This window comes from Asparagus officinalis, chromosome 8 (assembly GCF_001876935.1).
Source record: "Asparagus officinalis chromosome 8, Aspof.V1, whole genome shotgun sequence".
Taxonomy (NCBI): Eukaryota; Viridiplantae; Streptophyta; class Magnoliopsida; order Asparagales; family Asparagaceae; genus Asparagus; species Asparagus officinalis.
Window position 1 is genome coordinate 46,481,628 of NC_033801.1, and position 18,422 is coordinate 46,500,049.

At 33.4% G+C, this 18,422-nt stretch overlaps 1 protein-coding gene across 2 annotated transcripts; it reads right to left on the reverse strand.

The window, feature by feature from the left end:
• On the reverse strand, positions 1,522 to 16,468 carry LOC109822713 (ras-related protein RHN1-like). 2 transcript variants are annotated; one of them, XM_020388945.1, is made up of 6 exons: positions 16,390 to 16,460; positions 16,188 to 16,260; positions 6,501 to 6,549; positions 4,863 to 4,936; positions 2,406 to 2,499; positions 1,522 to 2,313 (listed from the first exon to the last, which is right to left on the reverse strand). In XM_020388945.1, the coding sequence occupies exons 2-6, from the start codon at positions 16,218 to 16,220 to the stop codon at positions 2,213 to 2,215; spliced, it is 351 nt and encodes a 116-aa protein (XP_020244534.1). In that variant the 5' UTR covers positions 16,221 to 16,260; positions 16,390 to 16,460; the 3' UTR covers positions 1,522 to 2,212. The 2 variants fall into 2 exon arrangements, with proteins under 2 accessions (XP_020244534.1, XP_020244533.1); XM_020388944.1 differs by having other exon boundaries at positions 16,188 to 16,468.

Here is an 18,422-nt window from a genome sequence, read left to right on the forward strand (position 1 = left end):
ATTTTTTTCAGCTGGGAGCAAGTACATAAGGGAAAAGTGGCTGTGCTTGGTGAAGAATAGCGCTGATTTTGAGAGGGTTTTGGCATCCCCTTTGTGTGAGAGTTGAGAGTTTGTGTGGGGTTTAAATTGTGAGATTGTAAACCCAATTTGTATTCTCTTTTCTCAAATAGTAGATCTCCCCCCTCCTTGCCCCGTGGACATAGGCTATTTGCTGAACCACGTAAAATTAGTTTATCTCGCTGGTTGTGTGGTTTGTAATAGCTTATTTAGGTTCCCTCGACATGTCAGTCCTAGAACTGATGAGAGGAAGAGCTGATATCCCACTTTGTTGAGATATTTTGTTTAAAGTTTTTATTTCCTTTGTGAAACAGGAATTCCTATTGTGACCTGACTCTCTTATTGTGCTGCCAAAGTGCTGCTGAAATTTTCGCTGCGCGCAACAGTTCGACCATGGCGTGGGCCTATTCGGGCATTATCAGGGCCTACTTTTTTATTTACAGGTTAGAGCAAAACCCCATCCGGCTCACAGCTTGATATATCATGGGCTAGATTAGGCCTGACCCATTGTGGGCTGGGCGGGTCTTGACCTAGGGCGAGCTAGGCCGATTCGAAATACAATTTGAACCGGCCTACGCCCATCCCCGTTAGAGCATAAGATTTTAACTTCAAATCTTCTGTACGTAGATATTTTTTTAGGAAGGGAAATGAGTTGTTAGAGGATTTGAAAAAGTAAATTTTGAATAGTTACAATCTTATCTTTTTCGTATATATTAAATAGATTAGATCAAATGCAATTATTGATATAACTATCCTAGTATTATTTTTTTCTAGAAAAACCAAAAGTGTCACCTCAACCTTCAATTTCTGGCTACGCCACTAAAGATTTGTAAATAGAATCATGGAAAAGTACTTGAAACAATACTTTTCTCCAATTTTAATTTTTTTTCCTACTTTCTATTTATTTTCCCATTGCCGAGCAGCACAGGTCCGCTAGCTAGAGATGAATTGGAGCTCCAATAGTGAGGATGGAGCCTGCAGAAGAAGAGGTTGCGGATGCGTGCCGCAATCCAATTACAGACAAGAGAAGCTTATCGATATAGACAAGAGAAGGTTAGATATAGACAAGAAAGAGATAGGGTTCTTGAAAGCGAATGTTGTGGTGGAGGGGCCATGATGAGATTCTTCCGAACGAACCCCCAATTATGAAGTGCGGGAGCTACTTTCACACGTTTTATCATCATCATCGTCATCATCTCCTCACACCGATTCTCCATTTTCTGTCAAATCTTTTTCCTGGTGTTCATCAATGACAACAGCAGCGTTACCAATTTCCACCAGAGAAGTAGCAGATCCTTTTCGTGACGGACGGAAGTTTGGTTACTAGCTGGCATCTTCATACACGAGCGGAGTTAAAAGTGCGGTCGAAGATGTAGGGGCCACCGAAAAAGCTCCTCTATTAGGTTCCTTAGCATTGAGATACCCAAACTATTTTTTACATGAAAGAAAAGGAAGTCGAAAAGATGACGGAAACAGTACTTAGTTTAGTAGTTGATGATATTGAACAAACATCATGATAACAAATACAAGCATACTTAATAGGAGGGTTAAATGTTCATAAGCAAGTTACTAAAAAAAACAGAAAGCACGAGGTTGATAGGGAAACTCGCTGGAAATTGCAAGCAATTAGAACAGTGATTTTAGACATTAGCGGATGTCCATAAAAGTTATTTTTAGACGTTAATTCAAAGTAAAACGTCTGACAGCCTCAACATACGTGGCACTACGGATTTCAGAGGGCTCGTCAAAGAAGAAATGCAGTGTTTTTCCTTGTCAGTGAGAAGATTGTTACAATATCATCGATAACGCAATACAGCAGCTTGACGGCATCTCTTCCCGTCGATTCCTCGCACCGCACCGTATAAAGACTTCCACACAAGCAGGTTAAGAACATAAATATAACTCCATTGCCATAGTGATTGTGTCAGTACTTTGGAGTGAGGTTAAATGCATTGGTATATGTACAGTAATGACAGGCGCATCAAATGTGAAGTTCACATCCGTACATGAAATATCTTCCATAAAGAAAATGATCAGTTGCGCGCATGCAGAACCAAGGATCTACGAGATTCACCTGGCAGTAATTGTGATACTGTAACTTGAGGGGGGGTCTGCACCGAATGCAAATATAAGTCACAACTACTGCTTGTGTGCATTACACAGAACAACAAAACAACCATCTTCTGCTTCTGAGTGATCCATCATACAGAGTCATCCCAGCAGACCGTGAAGGTTGGTCTCTAACCAGCTTCTTTGCTGTAGATGAACTCAGAAACTTGATGATTAGAATACTGCAACAATGTCTTAAAGGTTGAAGGTAAAAGATATTATACTTTGAGAAAACCCACCTATCTCATAAAAGAGTTCATTGATATTCTGTGCAGTTTTAGCAGATGTTTCAATGAAAAATAGGCCATTCTCTTGAGCATATTGCATTCCTTCCTGATAAAACAAAACAAGTCTGAGAAATCATATATTACAAGGATGAAGATGCTGCTCGTACGATTAAAATGAAGGTATCAGAGGACAGACAGCTAATAATGCGTGATACTAAAAGGTGTCATAATGAGTTATCTCGATCAGGCTACAGGTTTAGAGTACCATGAGATATATTAAAAAAAACTAATTAGAAGATTATTGTCGGTAGCACACATTGCTTTAAATATCCCTGACATAGCCAATGAATATCAGCCAATATTTTTTTTATAAGGCTCGCCACAAACAATATGGTCTCAACATTCTTTCTTGCTTTTTGGAAATTTCTGGGTGATATATACCTGACATGGCTGATATGTCAGCCAACATGTTGACGATGTATTCTTTTATATGGCATGTCGCAAAACGATATAGTTTTCCAAAACCTTTTTAATGTTCTTAGCAAAAATTCTAGCCCTGTAAAGTGTAAAGATTTTTTAGCAGAATTCTAATAGGCTCTTTTTCCTAAGTAAGTTTCTATAATTGGTTAGTGATCTAAAATACATATTATTTATATTTCCGTATGCTTAGATTTCATGAAGTATGTTTAGATTGCATTTTAGGACATTATATTATATCTATACATCACTTGAAATGACATTACAATATTTACTACATATGCTTGATATTTCCTGATATTCGCAATCCAAAATGGATTCTGGCAGTCCAATATTTTCTCGATATTTGATATTTAAGACCTTGGATAGCAATTTATCCATATCGTACTAATTTACAAGAAGAGCCCTCTGGGGGGGAGAACTGACAATAAGGAAAAGATTAAGGAGAGGGAAAAAAGAATGAATGTTGTGAGAAGGGAAGGGTCAGTAGAGAGCGCAAAGAAGATGAGAGATAGAAGAATGGAAAACAATCAGTTATGAGCAAAGAATTAGCTGATAAGATGAGATGGATACAATCAGTTATGAGACAAGATGAGATGGATACAATCAGTTAAGGAAGGATCTAGATGAGATGGATACAATCAGTTATGAGACAAGATGAGAGAGAAGAAAAGGAGAGCAAAGCATCATGCCGATAAGATAGGAAAAGTAAAATTTGTATGATGAATGTCCCTTGATGATCTGGCAAACTGATACTATAAATCTGTCTTATTAATAAATTTGGTATTACATGTTGATTATTATGTTTAGGTATTCACTAGTTGAATTTAGGATAATCATCCTAGATGTTGTTTGACAGAAGATCATATGTGAAAGATAACCCCAAAAAAACAGTGAACATGCAAACGTACATATAGGACAAGGAGAGAGATCTAGTACCATAAAAACTTAAGGATCTATGCAAAATGTAAAACATTTATTTAATCTTTCGATTACAATTGGAAGGAGGCAATTAATGAGATCATTCTTATTTACTAAGATAATATGTGTGTTTGCCAGTATTTGAAATGAGATCATTCTTAAATTGGACATTCACACCTATATTTTAATTGCTTGGATAGCTAGTCGTGTGATTAAACATTAATCGGATTGGTAATTACTTCTAATGCTTTCTATTAATTGACGTAATAGGTTTAGATGATGTGACATAAAAAACGTATTGATCATTTCCCATAAAAACATTTGGCAGTTCTTGAAAAGATTAAGTTGTGCATGTTGATTAAGTTGTATTGCTTAAAAATGAATAAAAATATACAACTTAAATTGACAAAAGACGTTAGAAATGATCAACAATCCAATTAGTATTTAATTGCATGACTAGTCATCCAAGCAATTAAGTATGAAGGCCCAATTAGAAGATAAATACAATGACAAACTATCCAATTAAACTAAAAAAGAACCATGCATCCCTCAATCTTAGATAGTTTTAATCCTTAGATTAATGGATTTGACGTTAATTTTGATGACTAGGAGATCTAATCTTAGCTTTTTAGATAACAAATGTATTAATGAATTCTCTTATATCACATGAACTATATATTTTTCAATATTATAAGCTATTCTCATATCTGTTTTCTGTATATGCTTAAATATCTGCATGTATATCTGTATCCATATTTGATTTTAACGGATATGGACATAATTTCTCCTTATCAAGGCATTTTCGTATCCGTATCTGTGATTGGTAAGCAGATACAGCTTTGATAATTGGTGAAGTTAAATGAATGATTATATAATGCATTGGAAATTTTTCTTCAAGGTTAGACTTAATTTCACTATTCATTTACCTTTCTAAGAGAATTTTGATTTTCCTGTTTAACTACCAATCAGTCTAGTTATGTCTTTCAGATCTCTAAGTACCAAAGAATAACTGCAGCAACAAGTTCAAAGATTAAATGTATAATGAATCAGCTAATGATATTTAGTTAATACCTCTGCGTCCACCATCCTCTTGGTTTCCAAATCAGATTTGTTAGCAACCAATGCCATGACCAAATAGGGATTACCTACATAAGTTGATATATATAATTTAGAATGATTTAACGTACAAAAATAATGTAGCAGGTGAACAATAACAGTGTACAGAAGACATATGCCCCAATATCCTTAATAGGCTTCAGTGCTCACAAGAAAAAGTATGTGAATAATTTATCTTATTCGTCTAACAAGATCATTAAACAGTAACAATGAACTATTGACACAAGCTACTTTATTACATATATTACTTTAAGATGATTCCTTACTTACTGGACCCATAGCTCATCCTGCAATAGGAGTTAAGGATTTTATGTGCATTGTTGGATATCATTCTGGAAATTCCAAGGTTTATCAGTTTCACTAGGCTTTAATAAAAAAAATCTGTTTTTTATTTTTGTATTTCGATTAGACGTTTTATCTTGTTTAGAGACCTGTATATTCATGAGCTTGCAAAACTATAGTTGCAACATAACATTTGTGTGTTAGACTAGATAATAAGCATAATGTGCATATATTAGACTAATTTGTTAGCATGTCACTAATAAATTTTGGATCTTCTATGAATATGATTGAGCTAGTTTGTGTATATTGAGACTACATGGGCTATTGAGTATTAATCATGAGCTGCCCAGAGATAAAGGAGTCATGAGGTCCACCTATGTCACTGTGACTAGAAGAATGGGTCTGACTTGTGGTACTTCATTTAGGAAAATGTGTTACCTTCTCATACCCAAATTTCCATGTATGATTGTGTATATTTACAGTTTAGCATTATTGTTTTCCTTAACTGGCAAGTCCTGCCAAGTTTGTTCCTCACATTGTTGGGGTGCAACAAGTTCATCACCCCAGGGACTGTTTGGTTCGATTTCTATAAAAAAAAGGAAAATTATCAAGAAATTAGTTTCCTTGTATTTCCATAAAAATTTGCGGGAGAAGTTTATAGAACTCAAAAAGTACTATTTTTCTCGTTTGTTACTATTTCTTTGTTTGGTTCAAAATATGAAAATGAGTTTCTAACTTTAAGGAAAATAGGTTTTTTTTTTCCTTTTTCTTTTGTTCGTTTGGATAAGAAAATTTTATGGAAAAGTAAAACTCATACAAGAATGTAGGCAATTTTAAATTTCTAGGCAATTTCAAATTTTATGGAAAAGAGGTACGGGTATACTTTATTACTATTTTAACATAAATGACATATTTCCTTACAATTTCCGCCCAATTAGGGAGGAAGTTGATTTCTATAAAATAATACATTTTTCCCTACTTTATAGAATACATTTCAACAATTTCTTTGGAACCAAACACAGTTTATAAAAATCTACAGAAATCTATTATTCACGATAATGGCATTGTTAGGTGTTTTTCCAAAACTTTTCTATAAAGTAGGTGAACCAAACACCCCCTTATACACGGATAATCTGCTTGAAACAATCTGTTTCACAGGAAAAGGACTTTATTGCTAGCTCTTCCTAAAGCAATGAATACATGCAGAAAGATTCATTGCAATAGCAATAATTAGCAAGGTATAAGATAGGGCATATTATAGATTACTGCACATTCAAAAAAAGTAGATGTATTCATCTGATAATGACTCACCTTGTCTCTGAAGTTCTTGAACCCATTTTTTTGCTCGAATAAATGATTCCTGAAAGAAAAATATCATATGATACGTATTAGATGTCACCAATAACCATCATAGTGAACAATATAAATATTATGAAGAAAGTGAACTTTTACTAAGAACAATAAGCTATTAACAGCTTATTGCACAAGGTAAATGGGGAAAAAACACTCTGCGAGGCTCAATCCAGAATAAAAAAAAAAGCCAACTACTAAAGGCCCTCAAATAAACTTATCTAATACTCCTATAAAAGCATGTTGCATGTTTAGACATTCTTCCGAAAATGCCTCAAATTTATAGAAGTGACATTTACATTGTTTTGTGCATCCATGTAATTTTGTGTTTCACCATTATAAAACACATAAATATACATATATAAATATACATACATACATACATACATACATACATACAAACTCAATATGATAAATACTACAGTAAATGCAATATATACATTATTATAAATATTCAATTATATGTCATGAGTCCTTTAAATAAATATTTAATTTATTAATTTATTTTTATTTTTCTAGCAAGTTATGAATGTTGATTAGCATGCAAGCATATTAATAAATTTATTAATTTATATTAATACATAGTAAATTGATGATCACTGAAACATCACAATTCCTCTTCAATAAGGGAGTAATTAACTGTGATAAGGAAATCGTGCCTCCAACTAATGGATCACCAGACCCTTGGATCACAAGACCCCCCTCAAGTCTCATCCGTTTTCACTCCACCTCCTATATAACTCCCCTTCCCATCTTCTTCCATTCACACAACAAAATTCACTATCACTAATGATCAAACTAATGTCCAAGGATATTCACTATCCCAACAGAATTCTCCACCTATATAACACCTCTCAACTCCCTTCTATCTCTCCTCTGCTACTCCCCTTTGATTTGCCAATCCAAGAAACTTCGAGGGAACTGAGGTTTGGCAATCAAAAGACCTGGTTCCGCCACAAAAGTGCGCTCGGCAACGGTGGCGGAGGCGAATCTGGTAAAGGTGATTGTGGTAGGTTCGGAGCGGGTGGTGGAGCCGGCATGCAGTGGGCCATGTGGATTTTGAGGTGGTAGCGGTGAAGGTTTTGGTGGAAGCAGAGGGGCCAAGTGGAGGGTTTGGCAGATGAGCTTGGTAGAGTCGGTGGATGGTTCGACGGATGAGCTCGGTAGAGTCGGTGGATGGTTCGACGGATGAGCTCGGTAGAGTTGGTGATGGGTTCCTTCCATTCATATTTCTTATTATATTTTCATTAGTGGATGTATATTAGTAATTGCAGGTTTAATGTCATGTCTATGTGTATTCGTTGTTGTAATAAGTGATGGTTGCTTCAGGGGTATTAGGCAAAGGATTCATTTTACTTTTCATGCCTGGTTAATTTGGTGAGGATCAGATAATAAGTTAAGTGAAGGTCAATGGAATGTGTAGTTCTGGATTTCTATTGCTTCAATTCAATGGACATTGATTGTAGATACGACATTAAAAACAAATTGCCAGAATTATAAGTATCTTCGTTGGTATTTTTAATTTTAAAATTATAACTAATATTGAAATTATGGTTCAGCATGTTTACCTTAAGGTGATGTTCAGCAATGAGTTAAGTGAATGGTTAAAGAGACTAAACCCTTTCCTAACCTGCCAAACACAAAAAAACTGTAGAAGGGTTAAAGTGAGTTAACCCTCCATAATTTGCCAAATATAAAAAATACATAAAGGTTAAGCTAACCCCTCTAAAGGGATTAAAATGAGTTAACCCCTCAAAATGAAGGGTTTACTAATACTCCTATTTAGAAGAATTAAAAGTTAACATGTTTATTTATAAAGAAAATAGTTAAAATCCTCGTTATTCCCAAACACTAAAACTGATCACAAGGCCTAAAATAAAACTTATTGAACAGATTAATAATGTAGTCCTTCAGGTTATCGAATGGGCAAACTACATTAATCCTTCTCTTTAATTCATCTTTCTTAACATTTTGCCAAATGGGGCCTAAGGGCTAACCCGAAACTAATAAAGAGCTGACGATGTGGATTAGGAAATTTGCATATAAATTAGCTTGTAATAAATTGCAAAACAACAGAAGAAAAAAGATTTGCATGTTGAGAATATCATAGAGTCAAAGGACACTTCAGAATGGAGAATCCAAAAAAGATGTCGCTCCAAAGTATGTATAAAATTTACATGATCTTTTTGTTGTTTTCTTTTGAACTCATTTTTGCGAAGAATGATATAATATGCATTTGAAAGATATGATATGCATTTTAACATTAAACTTTTCATACCTCAACTCTTTGCATAAAACGTGCATCTTACCAATGATTTTGATGGATTTTTGAAAAATGTTCTAATTATTATGTAGGATACATTAATTAAAATCTATAGTTTCGAAGGAATCATGGGAAAATCCCCTAAAGTTTTCATAAGTGACAACTTGCATTTGACCATTTTATTTTAATTTCTATGAAGTTAACATACATGAATATAAAAGCAGCTATTATTAGGATAATCATATGTATTCTCATATAAGCATTTATAAGATTTTATTGAAAAAAATAACAACTATTTGACTATGAAGTTAAAAGAAAAGGAAATAAAGTTTTCCTTTTCAAACTTTACAAGAATTCTTCTGTTATTCCAACAGACTATATATGATATATTACTTTTTTTAAAATTTAGTATATTTTTATTATTTAATTATGCCCGTTTTGGAGAATATTATCAATGATTTTTGTTATGTAGAGTGACAAACCCTAGCAACGGTTCGCTTCCAATAGGGGGTCCAAATATTTTCCATATAACCAATATTCTTGCATGGTAAGTTACTAACTTTTTATAGCTAAATTTATTTCTTTTTTATATTTAGTTTAAGTTTCTTATCTGTCTTGATCTAAATCATCTTTTAATATGATTTATTTTAGAAAATTTTCACGGTAAAAATTAAAATAATTAGAATTTGAAATTTGACTTATGTCTTTTAAGGTTTCGATATATTATATGACGAATTACAACTTAAGATAATAATACAAATGTATGTGAAACAAAGAAAATAACATATTACTTCTTAAAAAGAAGATAACAAAAGAATAATAATAATAAGTGTATGTTCAGAGAGAGGATCGAGGGATACCACAAAACTCATTACATGTGTGGATGACGATGAAACCACTTGCATAGCAATACATTTTAAACCTTGTTAGTGGACGTATGAGTATAATGTATAATTTTTTAGTTTAGAGGGAGCCTGAGGACCTATGAAAACTCTAAAAGTGCTATGTAAAATTTATTGGTTCAGAGAAAAACTGAGAAACTAAAAAAGTATAGTTTACATGGATTATTTAAATAATACTAATAGTTTACATGGATTATTTAAATAATACTATGTAAATTATATTAATGTTTAGAGAAACCGAGAAACTAAGATATATCTAACAGTATTATGTGGGTACCATACATTTATATACATACAGATAATTAGTATTCCAATGCACGCTTATTATCTACATATAACCATGAAAGTGGGTACATGAGCAATGCCCATGCACTATACTAGTCTGTCCCACAAGGGCAAATGATATTTGTGCCTTTCGTGCTAGTTCAAGTCTTACTTTTGACATATATTATTAAAATGCTAGTTCAATACTGGTCATGTTTGAGCTCTTTCCTTTTCCTATTTAAACTCAATTTAATCTAATCAGACCTTTCAAAATCTGGTTAACCTGTCAATAGAGAGGTCATGTTTGGGTCACCTAAATGGTGAGTGAGGTCAAAGTTCTGACCCCAACCAACACATTTCAATCCCTCACCTAAATGGTGAGTGAGGTCAAAGTTCTGACCCCAACCAACACATTTCAATCCCTAGCATAACTAGACATTAATTTGAAGTGTTGAGAAAGGAATATAAAAAATTCATATTAACAAAAGCAGTACCCAAAAGAAGGCACAAGAGTATATGCTCCAGCGCCAAACAGATAAGATAGCATCTGCTGATTATGTCTATTATAATAAATACATAATATCTAATCAACCAAATTACCAAGAGAATGTATAGGCCTATTGAATATATGTTGTGTTGTATCTCATATAACTTGTGCTTTTTATTCATAATATATAATAGTCAATATATTTTTTCCAAAGAATTATGCTCTACTTGAAGGGAGAACTTTTAAAAGTCGATTTACAGATAACCATTTTTATACGTATATTATCTTCTTACTATGAGGAATGCAGCCAAGATACTATAGGATAGAAGAAAAAAGATTTTGACTTTTTGAAGCTTGCGGAGTGATATGTGGGGGGCACTTGCTAAAATCCATCCCTAAAACCTATTCCCATTTATTTCAACACAATTCCATACACCATACTTGAACAACTCCTTATGTATATCAACCACATTCCTTTCCCTAGCAGTGAATTAAATAACAAAGACACTAATATTTTTTTACAAGCCCATCTCAAACATCCAAACCTGGACTCCCCATGCATGCCATGTTAATTTTAGAATTAGGTTCAGACATGAACTTGCCTCTCAACTGACTCTAATGGCATGAACCATGATACTAAGGTTTCTATTTTCCAACTGTAATCACTCTATATCTTCAGCTCCCAACTCACCTTTCTCATTTATGTTACCCTATCTCTTCAGATTGAGTAAGGTCTTCTATATTCAAAGACATGGCTTCCTTAACCCGACCTCCCAAAATTATGGATTTGAATGCCTAACCTAATCTCTCCAATCTATTTAATTCTAGCCATAATATGCACTAATCACATAAAGTTTCTTGAAATAAAGAACATAACATGTTTAATTTTGTAAACCTTCAGATTTCAAATCAGGAGACACCATCTTAAACTATACAGAATATTGGTATGTACTGTGATTCAATAACCATTTGACTCACTAGAAATTTTAAAGAAAGATTTATGTAATATTAACAACAGCTTGAAATCTTAATCTTAAGATAAGCAAAGCTACTTATCATCCTCTGTAACAAGGAAAAATCAGTTTAACTAATATCTTCCAAGGAAATGCTTGCTATTAGACTTCTTCTTAATAAGGGCTCATGTTTGTTCTTTTCGAAACCTCTGAAGTAAAATTAACCAATAAATAATGTAAACAATAGGTTGAGATATAACAATTTCTTTAAATGAACTTACTCTGCTCGAGATGTCATACACAACAATAGTTGCAGCTGCCCCACGATAAGATATGTGGAAACAGAACCCATTAAAGATCAACTCATGTATATCACAGTATCATAAAACTCGAGAGATATACAAAAAAAGCTTAAAGAAGACTATTAACTAATTTGTTATGAGAGTCCCAATTAAAGCATCTAAAGGAGACCACAAGTCAGAATTGGTTACATTTTTGCATGCTTGATGATTACATGCATAAGAAAGGGAAACTGTTTAACTCCAAGAAGAAGAAATATGAAGAAAAGATTCAAAAGTTATCATGATAACATTCATGTACATATGATGGGTATATATAATACAAACAGAGAGCTGTACATGCTAAGATAAATTGTATCACTATAAATCTTCAGTCACACGTTTATCACATATTTTAAGTTTGTAAATGGTATAATACAGTCATACAGGATATTATATATATGGAAATAATGGGTATGAGGTGGCGGTTCGTTTTATAAAATGAGCTACTAAGAGATAGCCATTTGGTGAGGCCCACCTTACGAGTCACATTAAAATGTGTGGGCCTCACCACTCTATCTGTGTGTTGTGTGTTGTGTGTATGTGTGCGTGCGAACGCGTGTACATGTGCGTGCGCACGTGCGGACGTGCGTGCGTGTGCATGTGTGCGTGCGTGCGTGTGCGTGTGTGAGCGCACGCGCGTGCGTGTGTGGGTGTGCGTGTGCATGCGTGCATGTGCGTATGCACGCGCACGGTGTGTGTGTATTGCGCGCGCGCGCATCTATATATATAAACACACACACACACATACACACACATATACTCTGAAATAAAAATTTACAAAATATCAATATTGATTCTTTCATTCGCGTGTCACAAGATAAAACATGTATATGTTTCTTTTATTATATAGATTATAAATTGAAAACCTCTCATTTTTTAACTAAATACCCAAATGACCCATTTTTGAACTAGATACCCAACAACCATTTAAATTCATAGTTTTAAACTGTGTACGGATTGAAATAACCTTGAGCCATGCTCAAAGAGTATCAAAAAGTGGATGTAAAGTGCAGAATATGCGCCCAATTATAAGGAGTGTGATAAATTGAAATATATATTACATAAGTCAGCACACCGTACTACCTTTAAAAGTGTGAGTTTGGGAATATCTTTCCACGGACAAAAATTCCCTTCATCCTATTGGATATTACATTATTATCATATCATATCCTAATTAACAGGTATAATATTCTATTTTCCTATCCTAATTAATATATGTGTATAAGCTTTAGCTCCTATTATCCCATGTGAACAGATTTCAAACTTTAATAGGTATATGCTTCCATTATCCTATCCTAACTATAATACACATATGCAATGGCGAATCCAGGATTTCTAAAAAGTGGTGTCACCATATAGTTTAATAATTAGGGATAAAAGGCTAATTTGGTCCCTATAATGGGGCTTCATACTCAAATTGGTCCTCATATTTCATTTTTCTCAACTTGGTCCCCATATTGGGGTTTCACACTCAGATTGGTCCTCCTTTATTTTTTTTCTCAACTTAATACCTATACTTGGGCTTCACACTCAAATCGGTGCCCTTACTTTTTTCTAACTTTTAGTGTTATGCAAAAAACTCTTAATAACTTTCAACATCAAACTAAACCCTCCAAGAAATTTCAAAAATCACACTACACCACCCAATAACTTTCAAAATCATACTAAACCCCTAATAACTTCCAAATCTCACCAAATCCCAAATAAATCTTGGACTTGCAAAAATCCCCAATAAGTTTTCACTTTATGTAGATAACCCCCATAAATTAGAACAAAAAACAACATAAAAAGACATTTCAAGGACAATTCCAGCAAAAGAAAAAAAATTAGGGTTCAGGACCCTAACCTGAACGAGCAAGAGGAAAACAAATCAAAAAAAGAGAGGTTTCTAATTTTAGGCTTGAAAATATAAAAAGGTCATCAAGAGTTTTCTAAAATAATTTAAGGGGTATTTTGATCTTTTTAAGTCACGTGGGATGCATGTGCCACATTAGATGTAATGATGCTAACTTTGGGGGTCTGCAAAAGTTATTGGGGGAGTATGATATAAAAAACTAGAAGTTATAGGGGATTTAGTGTGCTTTTGAAAGTTATTGGAGGTTAAGTATGATTTTTGAAATTTCTCAGGAGATTTAGTGTGATGTTGAAAGTTACTGGTAGTTTACTTCAAAACGTTAAAATTTAAAATAAACTAGGGGGACCAATTTAACTATTAAGCCCTGGTACATGAACGAAGTTGAAAAATAAAGTAAGAGGACCAATTTGAGTATGAAGCCCCAATACGGGGATCAAGTTGAGGAAAAGTAAAGTACAAGGGCCAATTTGAGTATGAAGCCCTAGTGCAGGGACTAAATTGCCCTTTTAGCCAATAATTAAAAAAGTTTATAATTGTCTTGATGAATTTTCATATTTTAGTAAAAGGTACATAATCGCATCATTAGTAATACTAATAAATGCAGAATTGCACTTTAGTAACTTCAAATGATAGGGTATATATTAGAAAAGACTTGAATCCAACTTATTAGAACAAACTTTTTCTTATCTTATCACATGATGAATGTATTTAAGTCCCACCTATTTTAGACTTCCCTCTATCTTCATAGGGTAATACATATAATATAGCTGAGTGTTTTTTTCTAATACATGTCCTGTAGCATGCAAAATATTATGTTTCATTAACACTTAGAAGCATGCAAATTTTATTAAGCAAAAAAAATCTTTCTTCTTGATTATGTTAGGACTTGAACAGGTAATATTAGTTGTCATAACAAGTAATAACTAGACATCCACATACTCTTCATAAGAATAATAGCTTCGCTCAAATAAAGTGGTGTCGCATGACACCACTTCATCCAAGGTAAATCCACCCTTGCCCATGTGAACAGATTTCCACAAAGTTAGATCATAAGCTATATCGTCCACGTTCAACGGTCTAGCTATACAACATATATTAATAGAATTTCCACGTGAATAGAATTTCCACGAAGTTGGATCAGAATAGATATCCTAATCAATAAAAATATATTTGTACAACATGTAATTCCCATGTTATCAACTTCCATGTTAACTCTATTTGTTGGATAGCTCTTGTGCAAACAATAAACTCCTATAAAGAAAAAAATACATCATCTCGCATGCCCATATATACACCAATAAATTACACAATTCTTTTCGTAGCAGTTTTTCCTCCATCTCTCTCTATGTTTCTCCTTCAACAGGTATCTCCTTCAATAGGTATGTCACATTGTTGTCTTCATTGTTATTCTTTAGTAATAATGTGCATTTTGAACAAATGGTGATATTTGTTATTTACTAGCTTGTATGCATATTTTTTCATCTGAGAGTGCTTTATATTAATTGTAATGGGGTGTGATCCAAGAAATTATTTTTAATCACAACTATTTAATTTTCAAAATTTTGTATTGATATTCAAATAGATAGTCTGAAGTATTTAAATAAAAATTCTTTTTGGATGGCTGTTGAATACATGAAGCAGCAATAAGGTGAAGGTAGAATCATTTTCTTTCCTATAATTTCTATAGAGGCCATAACCTTTTATATTTGCAAGCAAGCCCCAATAACCTATGCATACCTATAATATATTCTTGACCTACCACACGATGTTTTTTATATGCACATTATTTTATGTTAAGTGCGCCATGACCTATGTGCTAGAATTGCATCAGGTATTATTGCCCATCAATTCATGTTACTTTTCAATTTCCACTCCTATTTCAATTTTTCTTAAAACATTATTAGCAAAACCAAGAAATGAAGGTTTTCAGTATTTCTACTTCAATTGTCCAAATAATTCTAAATGTACAATAAGATGAACTTCATCCTATGAACACACCATATTAGGTAATTTCCAAACAAATAACAGTTTTATATCTAAATTAATCAGAAATATGATGTTTAATTTCTTTGAATAGCCTATTAATTTAAAAAATGGTTATTGACATCTGATACATCATATTAATTTAGGTATTTATACCTACCACTACTTTTAGTTATTTTCCGCTTAATCTTGATTTCTTTTGCCATTTTTTCAGGAATCTGTCACCCCTTGTAGTCAATGGTGATATTTAACCATGTGCATCCCACCTAGTACGCATAAATATATGTGCATACGCAAGGAGTGTCGGTGTCTGATACAAGCACAATTCATAAAGGATACAAACACAAGTTGATGGTAGAAGTAACAGGCAGCATAGCTAGGTAGTAGCTTAATCAATAACCCATAATTAAAATGAGTCCCCATAATCATGGACATAATCGATGGGTGAGAATATAAATTCCAACTAGTTATATACGAGGTAAATTTCACTTAATCCCTCCAAATTAAGTGAAAATTAAGCAACAGACAACATGACAAAAAATTGGGTCAGGGCTCGAACGAAAACATTGCGAGAGATAACACGAGGATCAGCACACCTACCAGCTTCGCATGGATGTTGCTGCCTCCCGCCATCGCCGTGGGAGGCCCGAGGGAACAATATCAACACCCCACTGAACAGGAAGTAGTAAGAGGAAGCAGGGATAGGAATCAAATACAGCGACTGAAACTAATAATAGAAGAAGAAGAAGAAAGAGAAAGAGGGAAGAAGAATGGTAGGTGGTTTCGAGAAGTAGTAGTGTCTCTTTGACCGGTGGGTCTCCTGTGGTTTCCCGCATCTTTCCTTCTCTTCTTCGCCCCTTCGGAGAGAGGCGAGAGCTCGGATTCCTTCCGCTTCAGCTTCAGACAAAAGCCCAACAGCTGCCCCTTGTTGGGGGTGGGCTTCAAGTGGGCTTAACCCGGCCGCATCTGAACTGGGCTGCGATTAAGAGATGAGGAATTCAACGCTTGTTTTGAATTTTGCTTTCAACCTCGTTTCACTTTGATACCCCAGAGTATTCCTTTAAGAGCTTTGCTACAGGGATCCAAAATATGGAACCAATAGGGGGGACAAGTGAGGTGTCCACCTCCTATTGGATAATGAGTTGACCATCATTAATGATGACCCAAAGTCCCACTCACATTTCATTTTGATACCCCCATCTGAACTATGCGAGATTTTCGAGTAAATTAAAATTACATCCTCAGCATGAGATCGATACATTTAGGCCCTTTTTATCTAGTTGCTACGTGCGTGATTCAAAATTTACAATAAAATCTAACACAACCTAGATAGAGGCATCATAGTATGAGATTCAAAACTTTTGGGATATCAAAGTGTAAAAAAAAATCTAGAGTATCAGGGTAAAATAGGAGCGCAACTCTAAGGTATCAAAGTGTTAGGAAAATGCTCCGGGGTATCAAAGTGAAGAGGCGGATGAACTTTGGGGTACCAAAGTGAAAATAAGGTTTTGTTTAATTTTACTGATTTTAGGGGTACCAAAGGGAACTGATTGTAAAAAAATTCAAAAAAAAACTATATTATGAGTATAAAGGGAATCTAACTAAAAAATAAAAGAGCATGAAAATAAATCTACACCACAAAGCATAAAATAAATCTACTCTACCAACATAAAAATAAAAACAAGAAAATAAAATTCTAAAACATGCAATTCTAAAATAAAAATAAAACGGGAAAATGAAAACTTACACTAACTACAAAATAAGAAAATATAAGAGAACAAAAACCTATAATATGAGTATAAAGGGAATCTAACTAAAAAAATAAAAGAGCATGGAAGTAAATCTACACTACAAAGCATAAAATAAATATAATCTACTAACATAAAAATAAAAAAATAAAAAAAAATTCTAAAACATGCAATTCTAAAATAAAAATAAAAAGTTGAAATGAAAAGTTACACTACAAGGGGCTAACCCTTTGAAGGAAAATCTTCATTTTCATCAACAAAGAAGAAGGAAAGAAAATTTAAAAGGAGAAAAAAAATTATTTCTTATAAATAAAAATTTATAATTTTAAAAGGTCTTCTCAATTAAGAGTAACATTCCCCTCTAAATGGAGTTTTTATAATATATATAGAGAATGACGGGTATGAGGTGGCGGCTCATTTTGCTACATGAATGACTTTGTTATGAGCTTTGAGCCAATGAATCCTAATCAAATTGGGCTTAGGTCATTAAGTATAAAAATACTTCTTGGGCTTAATTGTTCAATCAACTTAGGCTTAGAAAGGTAGAATAATCACTTTGGATATCAAAATTTTTATTGATGCTCATTGTTTGTGTGTGTTTTTTTTTTTTGAGTTAGCGTGTGTGTGTGTATATGTACATATAATGTTTATAATTATGGGAAAAAAATATTTATTGTAAGTAAAATGTTATAATTTTATTTATTGCAAATAAAATGTTTATAATGTTATTGCAAATAAAATGTTATAATTTTAGAAGAAAATATTTATTGCAAATTATTTATTACATATAATGTTTATAATTTTGGAAAAAATTTATTTATTGTGTTTTTTTTTTTTTGAGTTATAGCTGTGATCAAAAGCAATTTGTCGTGCTGCCCAAAAATGCGGTCGAACTCCATATTTAATTTGCTTTATAAAGCAATATGTATAGGATCACTTCAAGGGTTGGTTACTGCTCTAAAGGAAATGAATGAGATTAATTTACTATCAAAGAAAGGTGAAACAGGAACTGACATTAGGTGAACAACTGAATTTATTTTCCCTTTTACTCTTGAAAATATAAACAATATTCTTTGCACTTGACTCT